The 24,196-nt window shown below is 31.8% G+C and overlaps 1 protein-coding gene across 10 annotated transcripts in view; it reads right to left on the bottom strand.

The window, feature by feature from the left end:
• Positions 1-24,196, bottom strand: part of Pcdh15 (protocadherin related 15) — an 802,311-nt gene that overhangs the window by 319,625 nt on the left and 458,490 nt on the right. For all 10 annotated transcript variants that reach the window (XM_033766616.1, XM_033766617.1, XM_033766618.1 and 7 more), the window contains one exon: positions 4,847-4,959. In XM_033766616.1, the coding sequence (XP_033622507.1) occupies positions 4,847-4,959 (113 nt within the window). The remainder of the gene's footprint in view (positions 1-4,846; positions 4,960-24,196) is intronic.

The raw sequence follows: 24,196 nt of genomic DNA, 5'->3' as shown, positions 1-24,196 counted from the left end.
ATTTCATTGTGATCCTTGGTTAATCAAAGGTTAATCAAATATTTTAATCAAAGAAACTTACATAAAAATGTAATTATTTTTTGAGAAAGTGAAATGGTGAATTATCAATGCTTTACTCTTTTAATTTGTTTTAAAATTAAAAGGAGAGTAGTGTTGCTTTAGATGCTTCAGGTATAAATTTACCAAACTAATAATTTTAAAACATCACATTAAAAATAATGAAAGTAAATGTTCTGGGCTATGTAATAGATGCTGTACACATGAACTAAATTCACTGTATATGATATCTTAATGGTAGCATGATATTTCTACCTTATAGGGTTTTCTTCTTTTTTATGCATATACTGCTCACATATCATCCAATTGGGACAGTTTTGAGAGTAACTGGTTTTTATGAATAATTATTCAAGGGTAACAGGCCATAAACATGAAGTATCCTGGGAAAATCCAGTATTTGATTCTTATTCATAAATGTATTGAACTTTTATATCTTTCAGTGATAATGATTATTTAAATTTAGGATAGTGTTTTCAAATAAAACATCGTTTTCTCTTTCAATTGGACATGAGTAATCCTTTAATATGTTGAAGCTTGTAACCATCTCTATTTTGCCTTCATAATTTCACCTTTATATTTTTGCTTGTCAACATTCTCAATAAATCACTGGCAGAAACTGTGAAAAATAAAAATGCTAAATCTCTCATTTGTGGCAGTCACCAGTTATAAGCATATGTAGCTTTTAAAAGCAGAACCCTTCAAAATCTAGAAGATAATTTTCTGCAGTTTAGTTTTTCTTAGCTTCTAAAACAGAAATTGGGATCAAGTCAAACAAAATATTATAGTCAACAAAACATGAAAATCATTAAAATAAAACGGAAGAAGTTAAAAAAGTTTTTAATGCCAACCATAGTGTTTCATTGGATCCCTGAACAATGACATAATACTCAGCTATTATTCAAGCAAGTGGCACAATATTATTCTTAAAAATTGGTAACTTTTTATAGAAAAACCACATCTTCTTTACCCAGTTTCCAACTGAGGGGCAAATGGGCTGTTTCCAAGTTTTAGCTATTACAAACTGTGCCCCTATAAACATGGGTGCGCATACATCACTGTGATATGGTTCTTTTTGTTCTTTTGGAAAGATACCCAGCAGAAGGATGGCTGGGTCAAATGGAACATCTAGTCCCAGCTCTTTGAGATATCTCCATATTGATTTCCACAGTGGTTGCACCAATCTGCACTCCCACCAACAATGGAGAAGGGTTCCTTTCTCCCCACAACACAGCCAACATTTGTTATTGTGTGATTTCTTGATAGCAGCCATTCTTTGTGGGGTGAGGTGGAATCCCAGTGTTGTTTGCATCTGCATCTCTTGAATGACCAGTGATGTGGAACATTTTTTCATACATTTACTTGCTGCTTTTACTTCTTTGTCTGAGAAATGTCTGTTCATTTCAGATGCCCATTTTTGAATCGGGTCTTTATATTTGGGGGGGCTTATTGTTTTGAGTTCTTTATATATTCTAGATAATAGTCCTTTGTCTGAGGAGCGCTGGTAAAAATTTTTTCCCACATTGTAGGTTGTCTCTTAGTTCTGTTGATGGTTTCTTTTGAATTACAGAAGCTTTTTTAATAAGATGAGATCCCTGTTGTTGATTCTTTCTGCTAGTTCCCATGCTACTGAGGATTTGTTCATAAAGTCTTATTCTATGCCTAAATTACCTTCCAGCAAGTTCAGTGTTTCTGTTTTAATATTTAGACAGCCATAAAGAACAAGAAAATAGATTCAATCATAGGAAAATGGATACATATTGAAGATATACTCCTAAGTGAAATAAATAAGGCACACCTGTGTAAATACCGAATAATTTCTCTAGCGTGAATAAACTGCAATAATACATAAGACCCTAATAAGATTACTGACATTGTGAAATGGGAAGAAAGGGGCTAAAGGTGTAGGGAAGGTGGGATGGGTAGGGGAAGGGTAATAAGGGAAAAGAAAAAAAATGTGAGATAATGAAAAGTAAGAAATAAAGTGTTTGTAGATGCGGAAGGGAGGAGGGGGTGAAGGGATGGCAGGGACAAGGGGTAAAAATGAGAACCAAGACCTGTCATGTAAAGGTACAAGATCCCAACAATGAATGTAACTGTACTGTATCCCTCAAATGTACCAATAAACTCAATTAAAGCTGAAAAAAATGGGTAACTTTGCTTATCTTTCCTTTGACAGCACACAAAACATAGGTGTTTGAATATAATATATGTCTTTTTTTTTTTTTTTTTTTTATTTTTTTTTTTTTTTTTTTTTTTGGTACCAGGCATCTTTTGCTTGCAAGACAGGCGGTGGAACCACTGAGCTAAATCCCTGGCCGGAGAATAACTTATTTCTTATTTCAAATGTGGCATTTGGCAACTGAACTTTGTCCTGTTTATTAATAGAATAGCATCGCTATACCCTAGGAAAACAACAGATAATGAAAAAACAGTTCTGAGTTCTTTAGTCCCAGGACAATTAAAATACTCAATGGAAAAATATAGATCTCATGCATGACTATTTTATTCAAATGGTAAAAATAGTGTTTCTTTGTCTATTGACTCCTAAACTCCTACAAAACTAAATCCATGCAACTTGCATCCCTCCATAAGTCCTGGCTTTATTCTTCATTTCCCTGTTAACTGCTTGTAGCCTGCTATATTATGCTTCCTAGCTTTTACTTCTGCTATTCCTTATGTTCAAATAAATTTTTCACTTTAATTCACTGGCCAAACATTTTCAACCCAGCAATACTGAGCTCAAGGTACTCTTTATTTTCCCTGAGGCCCCAGATTAATTTAAATGTCCCGGTTCTGTTTTTGTTTGTTTTTTGTTTTTTGAGACAGGGTCTCACTATGCAGTTGAGACTGAACTGGAACTCATTATGTAGCCCAGGCTGGTCTCCAACTCACAGCGATCCCCCTGCCTCAGCCTCCCGAGTGCTGGGATTACAGGCGTGTAACACCATTTCTGTGTTTTGTTGGCTCCTTTGTATGATTTTCCTGTTAGATGTTGATGTTTTGTTTTTGATCTATCTGCTTCTAGACTAAGTACTTCCAGGAAAAGTAACGCCTAAATACAGTAAATATAGGTTCTACTATAGTACTATAGTACTAGAATTGGTGCTAAGAATGTATCTCTTGCTGGGTGTGGTGACAAACAAAAATATATCTCTTACTTTGAACTAAAATTAGGCGTATGTGTACTCAATGTTTTCTGCAGTTGTAAATACACCTTATAAAACCAAACAGGGCTGGGGATTTCTCTCAGTGTGCCTCTGCCTCCCAAGTGCAAGGTCCTGAGTTTGATCACTGGTATCAAAAAAAAAAAAATTGTAAACTTCTATATATTTTGAGAAGTAATAAGAGAATTGCTTTACAATAGGTAAAGCTAAAGTGGAACCTCAATTCTGCCTCTTATTTGTCATGTAACTCTAAGCCATCACTTACTTTGAGCCCTAGTTTCCATATTTAATATAAATTGAGAATCGTATGAAGGTTGTGAACAACCCAATAAAAAATGTACAAGAAGTGACATGCATAATGCACATGCCACATAGACCTCCCTACTTTACTTTAATACTTTTACATTTAAAGTGTAAGAAAAGTAATATAGTGCTACATTTACGTAGCTAATAAATTTGTATGCATAGATATGAAAGTCATGCAATACAGACTAGACTAATTCTGTATCTTTTCTGTTCTGCTTTTCTATTTATAATGCCCTTCTTTTATTCTTCATCTCTGCTTGGCAAATTCCTACTCTTTCTTCAAATCCCTATTTAGGTCTCACCTTAACAATGAAATCCATTCGAATTAACTGGAAAAGTAACCATGCTTTCATAATATCTCTTACAAAATTTCATTATAATACACTAGATATTATTCAAACTAATATTTTAAATACAAAAGATTTCCTTAGCTTTGAATTTTTTTTTTTTTTTTTTTTTTTAGGTACAGGATCACCTTTAAACATAAAAATATCAGGAAAAATGAGGAATGTATTAAAAGAATCTCTACCTGAGCAAGACTTTTCTATGTTAGAAAACCAGCAATATTTAAACAAATAATACATTATTAAATAGAAAAACATAAATTAAGCTTCATTTATCTATTTATTGTTACAATGCTGATACCGAACCCGGTGTCTTCTTACTGAGATACCTCTCTAGCCTTTTGTTTGTATTTTTTATTTTGAGACGAGCTTTTGCTAAGTGGGTCGATGCTCTAGCAGGGTCCAAATTTGCTATCCTCTTATCCTGATCTCACAGGTAGAGCGCTAGAGTTATTGGTGAGAGACATTAGACGCAGTTAAATCAAGCACATTTTGTATATATATATATGTATATATATATATATATATATATATATATATATATATATATATATATATATATATATATATATATATATATATATATATATATATATATATATATATATATATATATATATATATATATATATATTCACTTATCATTTTATGGTTAAACGCTAAAGGTCATTCCTTTTATTACAAAATTATAATATTATATTATATTTTAGGATAAAATTATATTATGTAGTACAATACATATTTCGCTGGGGCACTAACTATATATAAAATATTTAGATGTACTTTACTTCATAAAGATCTTCATAGACGATCACACAGTGATTTAAACTGCATTTAAGATATTTTAACAAAAACTTGGTTAATTGCTGTTTGCATTAATTTTATTTTTTGATACAAAAGTGACTATTGTGCCTCTCATATTCTTTGATTAATATTTCATGAATACAAGGAAATATGCTATTAGGGTTAATTTACCTTAATAACCAAATCAAATTTCTGATGAAAGTCTCTGTTCACTGGCTCCAGAAGACTAAGTTCTGCAGTCCTGGGATGCATATGGAAAAATCGTGGGTAATCCTCAGGGGTGCCTGAAAGACAGTGAGATTGCAGCACATAATTGGGAACAAAAAGTAATATGTGAATCTGCTTCATCTATTTCCCTTCATTAACTGTGCAACAAAATTACAATTTCATTAGTAAATTAAGTTTCAAAATTATGCAGTCTGGGGAAAGCAGGCACAAATGTAGTAAATAATTAGTTTATAAGTAAGAGAATGGAAAATATTTGTCTTTCCAAATTTTTTTATTAAGTGTGCTCTTTAATTAATTTGGAACTTCATCACATGACGAGAGCTATTAAGTGGAGGAAAACCAAATTTTATATTATGAAATTATGTTTTAATGGTGTTTAAATCTTAATTATAGCCGACGTGGTCTTTCAACAAATCATATAATAAATAATGTCTAGTAATTGAAACCAAATATCAAGTTGTATGGAAACTAACGTGAACCTGTTCTTTTTCATCTTGTCAAAATTTTAAAACTTAAGTATTTAGCTAATATTAACCATCAGGAATTAAGAGTATAACCTTTGATGATGTTCTTAATATGTAGGTTGGATACTAACTAAATTTAGGCAATTTAGTAAGATGAATACATTTCTTCTTGCATAAATTTCTTTCAGTTCTATCATCTTTGTGTACTGCTTTTTTTCCCCAAAGTAGAAGAAAAGTAGAAGTCAAATCATAAAAGTCAAATATAGAAATTCTAATAAAATCATATTGATGAGTTATATTAGAAATCACCAATATTCCTCTAACTCATTTCTAACTCATTTCATTCATAGATGAATATTTATTTGAGAGATTTAAGAGATTAAATAATATCCAATTCAGAGATGAAATGAGACAGGGATAGCATTCAAATATCTGCATTCAGATTCAAAATTACGTTTACTGCACTACTCCTCTGGTTTAACACTTAGAGAAGAAATGAAATTCTCCTGGACATTTTGTAAGGAAACAGGAAATTAGAAAGAAACACCATTAAAACTGATTAGAAAATCTAGGCATTGTTAAAATCGTATATGAAATTTAATATATACTATAGGCATTATCTTTTAGTAGGAGAGTCATTTAGTAAAGTATAAAATTATTCCCATTAGAATTATTTCATATAATAAAGAGACTAAACCCAGAGAAAATATTAGAATTACTTCTTCCTATATATTCTGTATAAGATATGAAAGAAATTAAACACTAATGGAGAAAATATGTACAATAAAATAATATGTAATAAAAGTGCTACTAATAAATGAAAATATGTATACATTTAACTCAAATTTGAGATTAGGCAAATCTTTCCTAAATATTGCTCAAAACTAAAGGCAAAAAGTAAGAAAGTACATCAGAGAGTGCATTATATGACACATAAATGAAATCCTGCAATAAGTTGGGAAATACTTCCAATTTACATCACAGACAAAATGTTCACTTCCTTAATACACAGAAATTTATAAATTGGATTTAAAAAACAACAACAATTCCTTTAAAATAGATAGAATATGAACAGAAAGTTCATACATTTGTGAAGGAGAACTTGGTACAATCTATCAAAATCATATTAAAGTATACTTTTGTTTCAGGATTGGGGATCAAATACAGTCCTTGTTCATAACAAGTGCTTCACCAGAAATACTCTTCAGCCCAGTGTTTACTGTGGGATTCAGAAATAGTGCTTCCACCACATTTTTGGATTATAATGATAGACAAAGAATCATCTAAATCTACCTCAATAGTAGTCTGGCTGAGTAAATGATGATGTATCCGGTAATGGATGATAATTTACAAGATAAACCTAATGTCTATAATACTGACATATGGAAGGGAGGGGGGAATAAATTTTTTTTGAAGTCCTATAATGTTGTTATATATTATTACAAAGCAAATACAAATTAAAGGTTTTTCAACACATTTATAAAATAAATTTAAAACCTGTAAGCTGGGCATGGTGGCGCCTGCCTGTAATTCCAGCACTCGGGAAGCTGAGGCAGGAGAATCGCTGTGAGTTCAAGACCAGCCTGGACTACACAGTGAGTTCCAGGTCAGTCTTCAACTACACAGTGAGACCCTGTCTCAAAAAAACCGAAAAACCAAACAAATAAACAAACAACAAATAAAACCTATATAAATTTGTCTTTAGTTGCTTACATCAACGTAAGCATGAAAGAATTATCCCAGATAACTTTTCAAGATAAACACTTGACATCATATCCCCAATGAAATATAGCCCTATTAATACAGAGAAATTACAAAGAACAACAAAATAAAAACTTGCCTATAGAAATCCTATAGTACTGATGTTCTTATTCTAAGTTGGCTATAATAAGCATGAAAGAATTATCCCAGATAACTTTTCAAGATAAACACTTTACATCATATCCCCAATGAAATATAGCCCTATTAATACAGAGAAATTACAAAGAACAAAATAAAAACTTGCCTATAGAAATCCTATAGTACTGATGTTCTTATTCTAAGTTGGCTATGAGAATATTTTACAACAAATAAAATAAATAATTATGTGATATTCTAATCCTGTCATTTTTGTTATTGAAAACTACTAGAAACAGTAAAAACACCTGAATATAAAAGAAATAAATACACCAGTAAATGTAATACAGTGTAAATTTAAACTCAGGTTACAGTTTGTCTTAAGAAACAAAAAGTCTATACTCTGAACACAAAGACAAAAGACTAAAAACACAACCAACTTAGAAGCAATGTTCATTTCTAATGTTTAGATCATGGTTTTGAAATTCCTTTTGCCAACAAAAGTAATTAAAGTTTCTGAAAGACATTACTGATTCAGGTCCAGGGCAGAAAACCAAGGCAACTATAAAACATCTTGTCACACTGGGTAGCAAAAAAATGTATCCAAGACTACCAAGCTGTTGTCTAAAGTTTTTAAGACTCCTTAAGAGGTATCTTTAGCTAGAGTTGGAAGAAATTAAGTATAAATATATAAAATATCTGTATTGATTTGAAACAAAATATGTTTAAATTTGTAACATAATGTAGAAACAGGAATATCTTTTGATGATGCTTTGCAAACTTCAAAATAAGAAAATAAACTTTATGCTTGGCTATATGACTATAATACTGGGAAAACAAATGATTGATAAATTAAGTTATTTTTAATAAACTTAATCTACCTAATAATGAAAAATTAAAATTAGTGTTACTATTTTATAAACTTACATAAATTAATAGGTTAAAGCACTGGACATTAACCACTGTTAGCATGAATAAAAGAGAGATAACCAAGTATCTTTTGACTTACAGTTGAAAAATTAATTTAAAATTACTTATTTTGGACTGAATTGTCCTGCCTCTACATTTGATCACTGAATCTTTGGCCTTCCATGTGACTGTAACATCTTTCAATGAGGTTATTAATGTTAAATGAGGGCATAGGAGAGGCTCTTAATATGATTGTCATGGTGTCCTTTAGAGAAAAATATACCTCAGATTGTATTATTTCATCTTTATGTCTGTCTTCACGTATATGTATAGGAACCAGATCAAGTAGCAACACAGCAAGGAAGTGGCCATTCACAAGTCAGAAGAGAACCCTCACCAGAAACCAACGACACAGTGTGACAACCATGACAACCTTGATCTTAGGTTTCAAATCTCCAACACTGTTGGAAAAAAAAATGACCATTATTTATACTACATATTTTATGGCATTTTGCAATGGCGACCCAAAAAGATTAATATACCATCTATCACATACTTTTATGAGAGCAAAAACAAAACAAAACAAAAACTTGTTTTCATTAACAAGCAGTACAACAGGCAGAACAACATGTTAAACTGAAACAAGAAGAGCAGAGTATAACTGCAGGTCATTATATAAAATAAAAACCTGAATTTTCCAATAAGAATATCACAAGAAAAATGCGAACTACAAAGAGGACCAGTCTAGATTTATTACAATTATGAATATTATATGAATGTTGGTTCCCATCTGGTCTCCTTCAAAAATAAACAATAAAGATGATGAAGAAGGTGATGATAATATCTGGGATAAAATGATAATAAAAATTTGGTCAATATTTGATATTAAACAATGATTTTTCAATGTTTTGTCACAATATTATATTGCAGAAGAATTTTAAGTAGAACTATTTTACAAATAAAAAATATATATTAAAATATTATATCTGAGATTTTCTTCAAAATAATATAAGGAGATGAATAAGAATGCATGTTAAAACAATTTCACTAAGTATTCAAGATTCTTGAAACTAAGTGATATTAAATTATATTTTATTTAACATTCTCTCTTTCTATTAAATTCTAATGGAAGGTTTTAATAAGGAAACATAAATTAGAGTTGGCTTTGGTTATATTTTACCATAGCTCTCAGTAGAGTAGAATGCAGCAGACTGTGTGAAGGAATAAGCCAAACCACTGAACTTAATTGAATAATAGCAGCTGATCTGGGAAAAACAGTTTTTAGTACCCAGGGAGTAACACTTATTAGTAGTCAACTCTGGAATTACTGTGGGGAAAACATTGTAATCTCTTTATTTATAAATGTTCTACTTCATCTAAGTGTCGAAAAAGCCCTGTGGGGAAGATACTACTATTTGACCTATGAAAAGCTAACACTCAGAGAGTTATAAATAAAATGATCTGAACTCTGTAACAGATACGAAATGATTAAGTCAAAAGTCAAACTGAAGGCATCTAATCCTAAAGCCCACACTCTCTGTTCAGTCTGCGAACTGAACAACTGAGCTCCTTTGGCCCTTCTTCACAGGTTGTCTGATATTTTAAACATCACTATAGAACATGAACATGACAAACATGTAACTAGAAAATTAAAAATAAATTTTCTTGAACAAAAAGTAAAGGCTCATCCAAAAAAATTTTCCTTATGCCTAAAAGTATCAAGCTTTCTCTGAGAACCGCAAACACTGCTTCTCTCTATTCATTACGCACAAATGTTTATAGTCAACTGAAGCTGTTTCACAGAAACACCTGATCGCCCATATTTATATGTAAAATTGGGAGCTATAGCTCTCATTATCAACATCCTAAATAGTATATTAAATTCCATAATTAAAACCATATTATAATTAAAATGGTTCCCCAAATTTTATGATCATGTATGGTAAGAAAATTCTACATGTTTCACTTTTATAATTTTGTTTAAGAAAATAGAAACCTAAATTAATTTCTCAGTGAAAAGTTTATAATTTTGGACATTATATTTTTTATCTAATTTTAAAAAATTTTATCTTCTTAAATTTTGCAGAATTCTATTCTCTATGAAAGCTAAGGAGTGGAGTAGAAATAGAGAAATTATAGTGAGAAAAAGAAACTGTATTTAAAATTCTCTCCATTTGGCTTTGTTGTTATAATCAGATCCCCTATTAAAACTACTTTAAGTTCCATTCATATTTCAGCACGTATTCTGTGACATGAAACAGGGAAAAAAACGCAAAGTACAACTCCTAGGGGAGAGATAGGAATACAATGTTAACAAAGATAAAAGACTGTAAAGAGTTGAAATGGGGACATAGCAAAAATGGTTATGATAAAACAAAACCCAATGCATCTCTTGAGCAGCTATTACTTCCCAATTTTTAATTATCCTAAGATAAACTGAAAAATATCATTTGCTGCTTCTGTTATGTAGCCATTACTCATATAAGCTTAGATTCCTTCCTGATTATTTTTACAACCTTCATGCATAGAGTAACAAACAGGGCCATTTTAATAAAAAGTGTTTTCTATAATTTAATATGGATAAATTTAAAATATGTATTTATCAAAGAAATGATTGGGCCACATATTATGCATTATAGCCAGAAAAGTAAGCAAATTATTCATCAAGTGTGTATCTTTCCAAATATATTCACAATCTATAGAAAACTGAAAAGTCATATAATGAAAGATCCCTAATATAAAGAAATTATGCAACTATGGTTGTTTGTTCTCATGAGATGAAACTGCAACTAATACTAAGCAAAAATTTAAAAAAAGATGTGAACAATGAGGACAGAACTAGTAACCAGAACTGATTCTTTAGAAACAGCTTTAATTGCCAAATTTAGCTGTAAACTTGAAAGCTGTATTATTCTACTATATAAGCAAACTTAATGGCTAAACTTTTCTATTCTGTTTACTAACAAAGTCTCAACTTTCTAATTTAAGAATTTTGGACACAGTACATGTTTTCCAGTTTTGATATATAATTGTTACACAACAACATTCACATATTTAAAACGTGAAATTTTGTGTTGATCAAGGTACTTTCACTATAATTAAGAGACCTATCAACCATCGACTAATTTCCTCCTATGATAATTCCTCTTGGACTATCCATACTGTCCACCTTCCTGGAACCACTGATCAACTTCTGTCAAGATAGAATAATCAGTATTTGCTAGGAAAGTATAAAAATAAAATACCTTTACATTACATGCTTTTTTTTGTAGAGGGAGCTCTGACATATTTCACTTACTCTAATGATTTTGAGATCTATATACCTTTTGTGTTTCAATTGTTCATTTATTATCACTTGAGTTTTATTCTAGTTTTATGCATATACCAAAATTTATTTGTCTATTCACATGATATAAATCAGAGAGCCTCCGGTGGTAATTAAGCCTCTACGAATACATATATATATATATATATATACATACATATAATATCAATCTGTTTTGACTCTGTGTCCTTCAAAATCTTTGCTAATGTTGAAGCATGTAAAAAATCACAATGTTTACTCATCACCCCAGCAATTCTACTTCTCCTATCTAAATGTTTTAGTGACTTTGGGGAGTGTAGAGTTCTATACATTTTCAGATATGTATAATTTTGTGTAACCAAAATCTTAATCAGTATACACAGTAGTTCTATTATCAAAGAGCTACTTTTGTTTTCCATTTAAATGGAATTATACAATATATAAACTTAGAGAATTACTTCTTTCAATTCAGAATAAAGTAGGTAGCTTTGTCTATTGGTAATATTTTATTTTCATTTGAGTAATTTTTAACATTTTTTTGGAAATTTCCAACTATTTTCCAATGTAGCTGTACCATTTTGCATTCCCAAATGTAGTACATAAATTTTCCAGATTCTATACATTTCACCAATATTTGCTATGGTCGTTTTAAATATCAGCCATTAGACAGGGCATGTAGAGATAGTCAATGAAATTTTAATTTGCTTTTCCTCAAAGCCAAATGAAATAGAACAACTTTTTAAATATTTATTTGTAGTTTGTGTCTTTCCTATGATGACAAATTTATTAAAATGTTGGTCCATTTTGTAAATGAGTGGTCTTCATCACAATAAATTGTGCTTTTATATATGTCCCACCAAAACAATGTGTTGAATGTTGTACAAATATATTCTCCTTTCTATTCGGTGCCTTTTCAATCAATGAATGCTTTAACGTCTTCTGAAAAGAAAATGCATTTTAATTTTGATCATTAACATTTTAAATTTTTACATAGGTCTGCATCATTTTCTGTATTTAAGAATTTGTTCCCAGTCCAAAGGACACTACAATTTTCACCAATGCTCTTTTTTAGATGCTTTAAAGTTTTAGCATTTATATTTAGGAATAGCATAGCTTTTAAAGTAATTTTGAAACATTTTGTAGTGTAATTTTTGTTTAAGGTATAGGCTATAGTTTATTTGGTTATGTATGGTCTTTCAACTGTCCCCGCATCACTGGTTGCCTAGATTCACTTTTCCTCCATTGAATTTCCTTGTGTTTTATATTATTCTTCAAAGCACTTGTGTATCAACAGATTTTTCTAAGATTTGTATTTACTCATTAGATCAAGTCCAGACATCTCATTTAAAATATTTAATTATTTGTTCCTCGTTCAATAATTTTCATGTAGAGCAAAAAGTGAAATTCAGAAGATAGGTGTGAATTGCTGAGTTACTACAACAGCAAGCCTCTGTCTGGAGTTAGGAAACTTCAGTTTAACGGTCTTCAAATTTTTTGCAACCAGGGACTTGTTTTGTGGAAGACAATTTTTCTGTGGATGGGGAGATACAGTACTTTCAGGATGATTCAAGTGCTTTCTATTTAACTGAGTACAAAATCATTATTATTCTTATTATTACACTGTAACATATAATAATTACACAACCCACCAAAATATAGAAACAGTATGAACTCAAGCTTGTTTTCACACAATTGTTCTCATCAAAGGGTGATAGGAGACAGTGACACCTGAAGTGTACGGTTTATGCCAGGCAAATCTGTAATCTTATTTTAGTTGCTTCCACTGCAGAAAACCCTACTTCACTAAGATAGAATATTGGAAATGGAAGCAGGTTTTCCAATACTTTTGTGGCAATCTTAGATTATTCCATCTTGATTTTAATGCAGAATATATGGAGATTAAGGCCACTTTCATTTTCAATCTCAACCAGTTGATGGTCTTCTAGCATGGACAAAGTCATTTCACTTCGCTTATCCACAATTGGCTGCATATTCATTCCTTCCGAATTTAGGGGTCTTTTGTGGTTAGGAAATAATGCTCAAATTATTTTGAATGTGGGGTTAAGTAATCTTGCACCAGCCAAGAGAAAGAAAAGTTTGACTCTGTGTCCTTCAAAATCTTTCCTAATGTTGAAGCATGTAAAAAATCACAATGTTTACTCATCACCCCAGCAATTCTACTTCTCCTTGGAAGGCAGCCACTTTATCTGTCAAATTGATCAGAGCTTTTATTCTTCCCTGAATTAACTGATTCAGTTCCTTGAACAGAGAGACTATGCTACCCAACTAAGCAAATTCTGCTACCCATTCCATGTCACTGAAATGTGTGGCCAGTGGTGACAATTTTTCTAAAATATCTCTAGAGCAGCTCTCAAAACTCAAAAATTCTAGCCAGTGATCTAACTTTAGAAAACCGTCTAATTTACATGTATAAGAGGAGGTGTGTTTGCCCTGTATCCATCACTTTACAGAGCAGTGAGAATACACATCAGTTAAGAGCATGTACTTTAATGTACCTGACAATTTTAATCATATACTGCAAAACTTTAAGCTTAGTTGAGTTCAGGTGACCTCCTTTGGCTAGCCAACATTTCTGAATGGATGACACAGTATAAAGACTGGAAGATACTTCTTTGACCAATTAGTGACACCAGAAAGTTGTTGGTAATAGCAGCTACTTGATCGATTTATATACTGACACAAAATAACTAATTCAGATTCCTGGCATGCAATTTTTCAAAGGCTTGAACTGTTCCTTGGTTGTGGTGTTGGTTGGCAAAATTAGGCACATAACATATTCTATGCACGTCCATCTCAAAAATGTGCCATACAAGCATTGTTCTCATGTTGCTTCATCATCAATATCAGTATTCTCATCAACCTAGATTGAAATCTCACAGTGATTCATTACTGCATTCTAACAATGGTGGTTCATCATCCTGTTATTTTATCAGTTCATCTAGCTATCTAAAAAGAAATGCATGCCATCTTCTGAACTATAGTGTTCCCTAAAAGTGCACGACAGATGTTCTTAGCAGCAGAAAGGGTCAACTCTTCACTAATAAATAGTAAAAGGCTTCTTAAATTTAGCAATGTGGTTAGTCACTAGGAATGATCGTCACAGGACTGACACATTGAGGAAGGGATGAATTTCAATAATTGCTTCTAGTCTTCAACTTCATATATTTTTTGGGGGGGCCTTTAAAAACTCTAAAGGCTTTTCCCAGAGTATTTGGTCACCACATGCCAAAGCAGTTTCAAGGGTTTCATGGATGGCTTTGTTGGATAATCAGTTATAGCATACTGTACAAGGTGATTTGGAAAAAATGAATCACCCATTTGAACAAATTCATAATTTGTGTTGGTTTCTAGTATTTTCTTTAAATGCATGTTTTTATTTAAAGTTCTAAGGCACATTTTAGCAGTCTTAGAATCTTCTGCTATCTTTTTGTTGTATCCTTATCCCTTTTCAAAGATTTCTGGTGCCATATGTTTTTTACTCTCTTTGTTCAAGGTTAGTTTTCAGGTTTACCAAAATTGTAAATGAGACAAGTGCATAACTCCACAAAGAGACACAGATGGAAATGATACATAAAACAATGTGTGGGCCATATATGGATAAAAATAAGTGTTACATTATGACTTAAAGCCTGCCATCAGAGGCAGCTATGCAATTGAAGATCGACTCATATGCTACTACAATGCCTGACACCAGCTGACATTTGTCACTTTCCACTCCCCTACAGAGTTTTGAAGCGAATCTAAAATGAATAGATTTATTATGCAATCAAACCTATCTGCTATTGTTAAGCTGTACTTGCAACTGCTTCCCATTGCTAACATCATTGCCTCAGCTCTACTTCCAATCAAAACATCAAGTATTAGATTATCAAACAGAGTATGCACCCCAGATCCCTCAAATGTCCAATTCACGGTAAGGTTCTTGCTCCTATGAGAGTACCGCTACTACTGATCAGATAAATGGTGGAACTCAGACAGTAATGTGAGTGATGGGAAGCACCTGTACGTACAGACCCTTTACTCGCTAGTCCACTGCTCACCTCCTGCATTGCTGCTGTGTGGCCCACTCAGGCTTTAATCTCTCTTCCTGAATTTCTTATTTCTGTTATTCAATTTGACATTTCCTGGAATTCTGGAAGAAACTAACATTCTTTACATAAATCAACTTTCTTGTCCACATGCACTGAAGATTATTTCTCTATTAACTAGTAATCTGATACCAAGAGAATAAAATAAATCCTGTCCACCAGTTGTGATGGAGATGTATGGAAATTTATGATTCTTCCCCAAATTTTAAACATGTATGTATAAAGGAACTTACAATCAATGTCAAATAGTACTAATGAACACACAATTTTCTCTGCTAAAACAAAAGCAATTATAGTATGTAACTTACTCCCAATTATTTTTTTTATGAAAACAGCAAGTAACCCATTAATACTGAGTACCTTGCAGAAGCAAAGGTCTTGATGTACAAAATCACTATCCAGGAGCAGAACTGCATGTTTAAATTTATGTGGGCTTCATAGTCACCTAATTCATCTCACTTGGAAAATATGATATTCATTCCATTTAGCAAAATTAATTCCTCTAAAATGCAGCTGCTTTCAAAATATCTCGTTTTACTCCATTCAGAGCCTTATGTTATTTAATCTTGGAGTTAAATTAATATTCCATTCTTTTGATATTGAATTCATATGCTTCTCCTTTTAGAAAATTAAAGCTATGTCAGTAAATTGAACCTTATTTTCTTCTTAGGCACTAAAATCATTTTTTCCATATCAAACTATCTCTAGGTTCAGATATATAAAGTCTTCACCTTTATCTTCTTGCTACTTTCTTCCATTCATTAACTTTCTAGATAATGGAAAAATGTGAAATACAACTCAGGAGCTTTACATAGGTTTATCTCTTTAAAAAATCAGCATGAGAAAAGGATTTAGTTTTAAACTGTTTAGCATCAGGAAAATAAAATAAAAATCAGGAAAACCAAGGCAAACAAAAATAACTAGACTGTTCCAATAATTATAAAATTTAAACATGTGGCAAAAGAAATTTAGGCCTCCAAATATTTTTTCCTTTCTTCAACCTGACAACTACATTAAATTATGCATGTTTTTCTCAACTTTACCAATACGAGTATACTGTATACCTGGCCATGACAATGCAGTTATCAAATAACACTTATCAGAGTTAATGAAGTTAATAAAAGAACTTGAATCCAAGGTTTCTGACCTTACTATCTCCATTCTAAGCTGGAATATGACCAATTTTAGTTGCTAAAATACTAAAATATTACCAAACTCATATTTTAAATATGAGGAAATAGCAATTTATAATAACATACTATTAATACTTTAGTATAAAACATACATCTCATCAATATGTTATACTCTATATTTTCTAACAATATTTAGAAAATAGTGCCTTGACCTACGTTACCATTATAATCAAAATGAGATTTATATTATTAGAAGTAAACAAAAGTTCTATATCTGAGGGTTGAAATATTTGATAGCTATTAACATGATTCTACATAAAAGGACTCTAGAATATATTTTGAAACAGGGAATTCATATTACTGCATTGAATGGTTGTACCTGTCTTCATAATTTAGTGGTTCTTGTGTGTATGAAGTACAAGCAGTCTCTTTTACAGTAATTTCTGGACACTCTGCCTTCTCCTTTGTTTACCACATCCTATTACTGCCAGTCTAGCATTTAAATTATCACAGATTTAGTAATGTATTCTACCTAAGAGTTTGTTATGCTTATAGGAACATAAACAGTAACAATTTTTAATAGATCACATAGACATAGAGAAGCATTTGTTTGTTTGCCTGCTTTAGGACTGAATGGATTTTAGCCATTTTTCTACTCCCGAGAACAGGTGGTAATTATTGTATAATATCTGTATTAATGCTGATTTAGTGATGGAACATTGCTTAATAACTGTTAATATGATTTCATTTACATTAGTTCTAGAACCAGAACAATATTGTTTTTTTCCTATTCTCTAGCCAAAGTCAGCAAAGTAGGATAGTTTGAATGATTTCTACAAATATTTGTTATTTTTTTCCTTTCAATTGATCTTATAAATCTAATATGCAAACCTAAAAAATGGGAAGACAATTAAATAGGAGTGGTAAATATATTAAATTCAGCTAGTAAATTAATTCCCAAGTAATTTGGGTTTCTTTAAGATTTACCATCAGGATCAAATATCATGATGTAGCTTTAAAAAAAGTATCAAAGTTCATGTATGAGATACAATTGGACATTTAGACATAAAGTAATAGGAGGAAAGGAAATACTTTGAAGGAAACTGAGATGTTATTTTATTTCTAACATATCTGGTTTGGGAAAGAATCTAAATTAGACTAAAACCGTTTTGTGTTTGATTTTTTTTTTTTTTTGGTACCAGGGATCAAACCCAGGATATTACACTTGTCAGCCAGTCACGGTGCCACTGAGCTACATCCTAGGCTTGTGTTTCGACTTTTGGAAGTGATTCTCACCATTTTCTATGAATAGGAAGCAAATCATCAGAGTGAAATTTTTTTTAATGCATCAAACAAGTAGAGAATCCAGAATTTAAATACAGTTCTTCTGATACTAACTTCACCTAGTTTTTCATTACTAAAAAAATTTTAAGCCTATCAAACAACAAATTTTAAAGTAAATATTTCAAGAACTTTAAATTAATGTATTTGTTTGATCTTCTCTAAAGACTTTTAGTCACTTAACTTCTATATATTTTAATTTTCATCAACTTGACTTTTCAAGTTCAGTATTTATTTTGAAGTCTTGTACTATGATAATAGCTTAATCAAAATCTGTTTGAATACTATTTTCACATAAATTCATGATATTTCATTAGGTAATTGGGAAGTTTGATTTTGATAAGTGTGTTTCTCTAATTTTTTCCTGCTAATTAGCTGATTACATTAACTGATTTTTGTTGTTGTAGTTGTCGTTAAAGGAAAACTTTCACTGCTGGGATAGATCCCAATTGATCATGCTATATAATCTTGTTTCTAAACTGCCCTATTTGATTTTATAGTATCTGAATGAAAAAATCTGTTTCTCTATTTGTAAGGAATACTGTATTTTAGCTTTTTCTGGTCCTGGGTTTGTCTAGTCTGGGTACAAGTATGATACAATGAATTAAATAGAAAGTTCCCTTTTGCAATTTTTCGAAGAGTTTGTAAATGATGAATGTTAAATCTTTGTAAAGCATTTATTAGAATTTACCAGTAAGCTGGGCTCTTTGTGCAGTTTGATTACTAGTTTGTCCTTGTTGTGTATCTGCTTAGACTGTCTTCTTGGATCATTTTAGGTTGTTCTACAATCTTTCCACTGTACTAATTTAATCTTTTTTTATATACTATACAAGATCCTTCTTGGTAATATTTGTCTTTCTGTAACATGAATAGTAAGGTCCCGTCTTTCACTCAATAATTTAGAAATTACATGTGTTAATTTGTTGATCTTTTCAAAGAATTATCTTTTAGTTTTACTGATTTTTCTCTATAGCTTGTCTAATATCTATTTAATTTCCAGTGATATTTATTACTTCTATCTTTCTTTTTGTTCAACCTCTTCCAGGGTCTTCAGGTAAAAAATTACTATGTTGATTACAAATTCTTGTTTATATTTGTACCACTTATAACTATAAATCTTACTCTCACCTAAGCTGTTTTACATGTTTGATTATATTGTTTTTATATTCATTTATCTGAAAGTACTTTTTCTAATTTCCTTTATATTCCTTCTTTGAATTGTTAGATATTTAAGACTATATTTTCCAATTTCCATACAAAGGTTAATTTCCAAATTTTCCTTTACTATTGATTTCTGATTTCATTCCACTGTGATCAAAATATATGATTTTTATTATTTCATTTTTATTTTCATAGACCTATTTTTATAGCCCAGCATGTATACTGGAAAGTATTCCCTACACACATGAATACATATATTTTACTTATTGAAACTAGAGTGTTTTACAGAAGCCTGAGAGGTCTAGTGAACGTTGTTGAAGTCTTCTTTTTCTGCAGAACCTCTGATAAGGCAGGCCTGCTACTGATGAACTTGTTTTTATTTATTTCAGAATGTCTCAATTGCTCATTCAATATTGAAGGATGAATTTGTCCCAGCAGAGATTATTTGTTGCTATTCCATTCTTTCAGCATTTTGAATATGCCACCCAATTGTATTGTGGCTTAGCTGGGCATGATGGTGCACACCTGTAATCCCAGCACTTGGGAGGCTGAGGCAGGAGGATCACTGTGATTTCAAGATCAGCCTGGCCTACACAGTGAGTTCCAGGTCAGTCTCAACTACATAGTGAGACCCTTTAAAAAAAAAAATTGTTTCTGTTTTGTGGCTTTGGTGTGTTCTAATGAGAAATATCACGCCAATTTAATTAACCAACATATGTTGATGAAAATTTGCTCTTCTTTATTGCTTTTTCTGTGCCATTTGTCACCCTGATTGGGGAGGGTATAGCATGGATCTCTTTGAATTTATCTTAATTGGAAGTTATTAGCTACTTAGATATATTTACTATTTTCCTCCAATCTAGGAAGTTTGGTACCATTATTTATTCATATTATTTCTCTCCTCATTTCTGGATCTCTCATTTTACATAAGTTGGTACAATGAATGGGGTTCTATAGACTTCTGATGATACATTCATATTTTTTTACATTTTTTTCTCTCTGCTTTTTAGTTTTCATATCATTTGATCTCTTCTTCCAGACTGAATGCTCTATTCCATACTTGAGTGAATTTATATTTGTCAGAAATAATTTTCAATTTTGATTTATTCTTCATAAATTCAATATTTGAAGACTTTGTATATGTCAATATTATCATTTCATACTTTTTTTTTTTGTACCAGGGATCAAACTCTGGTCCTTGCGCTTGCAAGGCAGGCAGTGGAACCACTGAGCTAAATCCCGGGCCCTTCATTCCACATTTTGTTAGAGAGCTTGTTTAGAAACACTAGCAGTGGACCATAGCTACTCACATACTCTTGACCAAGGAAACTGTCCTCCTCTATCTGGAGCGGTTATCCTTTTGACCAAGTGTTCAGTTTCAGGAGGGATGGACATGGAGCGGTGAGGGAAGACGGGGACACCTGTCTAGCCAGCCTGATCAGCTGACTCAGCCAGATCACCCTCATATCCCACACTCTGCTTTAGTAATTTTTTTGCACATGGTTTCATTTAGCTCATATATGTAAAATGACACTGAAATCCTTTTCTAATGAGATTAATATCTTGACATTCTCAGGAAAATTCTCTATTGAATTTTTATTGAATTTTCAAGCTCTATAAACCATACTTTTCTGTTTATTTATATTCTCATAATCTTGTCTATGATTGGACATTTCAAATAGTATCAAATGATAATTGTAGAAATCACACTACTCCACAAGCATTTTAGGATTTGACGCTTACTATAGTTGTGACTCATTTGTTTTCTGACTTTTCTAGCTCATACATTTAGTATGTACTTTTTGTCATGTGTGACCAGGGAAGAGATTATTTAGTTGACTGGTAAAATAATACACACATAAAACCAGGAAATGTCCTAGTGCTTAGGAGCATTTTATGCATATTGGCTTACATCTTTAGTCCTCAAATTAATCGTGATCTTCACTTGCAGGTATTGCAGATCTCAAAGACAGCCAGAGAAGAGAAAGTTTAGGATCTTTCCAGTAGTTTCTTAAGCATACACATAGCATGAATCTTGCTGTTCTTTTAGATTTTCAGAAATATTTTAAAGCTTTTTAAGTCCCTTATGGATATTATTCTCTAGTTTTTCCTCTGAAGCCTTTTGTTAGTCTGTTTTTTGCTTTAATTGTTCTCCATAACCTTAGTCAGCTGAAAAGTATAACACTTGCTTATAAGTTTTTTTTTTATAAAGGCCCCTCAGAGATAAGGTATTTTGCAGGGGTGATGTGAGATAGTTTTTAATGAGCATTTTTCCAGGGAACAACCAAACAGGTCATATAATGACTTTATTTTTTGTGAATGAGATTTCTGAAAATTGCTCTAGATTTGTTCTGTCTCATATTATGGCTGTCCATCTACTCTGGGAATTTAGGTTGTCATTTTTCAGTGCTACTGTTGAACTATACATAACAGGAGTGAAACTTAGGTAAATAAAACTGCTGCAAAATTCACCATTCTTACCAATATTTAGCTATTTTTCTTCAATAAATATTCCCTGAAATACTGGAAGCCTTGGTAAATTTCCAAAATTTAATTCTACTAAAGTTCACTTGGAATTCATTTTTTAATGTTTTTACAGTTTTTTCATTGATTTTATGAAAGATATTAGTCAGTTTTGTGTCACTGTAACGAAACACCTAGGAAGGGTTACTTATGAAAAAAAAAAGCAGATTTCACTCACAGATTCAGAGCTTCAAGTCCCACGCTTAATTACTACATTTCCTTAGACCCTTAATAAGGATGGTGGATTACACTGGTGGGAGTTCAAGTCAGAGTGCTCATGTCTTGGGCCAGGAAAAAGACAGAAGGGAAGACTGGAGTCACATAGTTGTCTTCAATTGCATGCTCCCAGTGACCTACAGATCTACAGATCTCCCACTTTGGCCTGCCTCTTACAGGTTCACAGCGCATCCAATACCCCAGCTTGGTGATCAAGACTTTACATATGGACATCTGTGTGATATTCATCCAAACCATAGTGAAGAGATTACCTTCCAAAAGTCAGGACTATATTTTTTTGCCCATTTCATTTAAGATATATCCTTAAAATTGCTGAAATTTCCATCTAGTCTCATAATTACAGTAGTTTATCATATAGTACTGATTATAGCAATCAAGAGGATTTCCTTAAAGTTATACCTTGGTATTCTTTAAATCATTACTATTTAAAGAAACCTTTTCAGTACATCTAAACTTATGTTGGTTTTATGGAAAATTTTAGTTCACCAAGAAATCTTATTTGTACTATTTAAGACTTTACTGTATTTTTCTTGAGGTAAATGTTGCAGTTTTAACCTAAAATTCATCTTCTAATAGGCATGGGAAGACCATTGGGCAGTCTACTTGAATTTTACTCTATTTCTAAATAAGTCACCAAATTCACACATAAATCAAACTCCACGTTATAGATAGGAGTTATTTTGAGTTTCTGATTTTGTATATACTCTCTTACTCAGATGACACCTGCCAATACCAGCCCCTGCCATTTTTGCAGAAAATTCTAGTGAATGCACCATCAGGAATAATGGGTCAAAGTGACACAGACTTGACTTAGGTTGCAAAAGGTGATCCCCTGCAGCGCAGCAATTCAACCATTGACAGAAATGGTAGCAGGACCAGCAGTCAATCCTGGGGAACCTTTTCAGATATAATCATCTATATAATCACATTTAGTAAACAGAAAGTATCCATAAGTCTGAAAACAGGAGAGGAGTTTTCTATACAGTAAGGGATCTGAGGAATGTGTACATGCAGAAATATTTGGATGGGTTTAAGGAAAATGTCATTTTGAAAAACTAGGTGAAAACAAAGCTATTAAAGTCCTGCTTTATACATGTGTGTGCATGTGTTTTGTACTTTATTTAGGTCCTTCTACTTATACAAGTTTGATGTGACTTAGCAAACATACTTATTTTTCTTTCTAAAAATAGCTATATCAACTAGCATTAATTGGACATTATTTTCCCAGCTATTATTATGTACTTTTATCTATGTTAAATCAAATCCTCAAAATCAAGCTGTATTTTCATCAATTCTATGTGAAAGAAGAGCAAATTGAAGTAAACAAAAATTTAAATAATTCATCTAACATAATATATATGGTGTGTGTTAAAATCAGAATTTTAACATAACAGTAGAAATCCAGAGGCTGCACTTTCAGCCTCTACAATATGCTGCCTTCAAAAATATAAATACTATGAAAGAATATGTTATGTCATTTAGCAGAGAGAACAAAAGTAGTATAAATGATTATGTCTATTGTTTCAGAGTGTCCATTGTACCATTTCTATACGTAGATGAAACATTTACATCGTTATGTCATTTTTCTGCTCAAATTCTGGCCCTTCATTTCAATCAGGATAAAAGAAAAAAATAGATAAATAACCTATAAGATCTATACTTCTTGGCTCTGTCTTATTTCTTGTCTTTCTACATTCACCTGGCTCTCATTTCTCCTGGCTACTGGCTTCTTTGATATTTCTGAAATCCACTAGGAAATCACAAGCCTTTTCTGTGCTTACTACTCTTTTCTGGAATATCAACATGAAAAACCCCCTCATTTTCTGGATGCCTTTGCTAACATTTTACATTCTGAACAAAGCATATCATGATCATCCTGTTTAATACTGCAATCCTCTTCTTATACTTTAAAGCTCACTCATTCATTGTGCTCCATTTTCCCTTCTGTCTTCTTCTTCTCCTTTCTACTTTTTATCTTATACTTTCTTATTTTAATAGTTGTGTGTTGTCCATTGCTACTGCCAGAAAACACTGCCATCTCCATGAAGTTAAGGAACGGTCTCCTTGCACAGAATAGGTGTTCATTTATAGAACGAGAGTAACTTTTTAAATTGAAAAAAAAATCTGTAAATATCAATTCCTAACTACTTTGAATAGCCAAGTTTCCTAAGTCTATTCTTAAATTATTTTTGTGTGTGCTTTTCACATCCTGGATCATCTACTAGATAACTCTTCCTAGTCTCTCTCTCTCTCTTTTTTTTTTTTTTGTTGGTATG

Source organism: Fukomys damarensis, unplaced genomic scaffold, assembly GCF_012274545.1.
Source record: "Fukomys damarensis isolate Sample0158 unplaced genomic scaffold, DMR_v1.0_HiC HiC_scaffold_20, whole genome shotgun sequence".
Classification (NCBI taxonomy): domain Eukaryota; kingdom Metazoa; phylum Chordata; class Mammalia; order Rodentia; family Bathyergidae; genus Fukomys; species Fukomys damarensis.
Note: the sequence above shows the minus strand (reverse complement) of the source record. Positions and strands in the feature narration are given on the sequence as shown.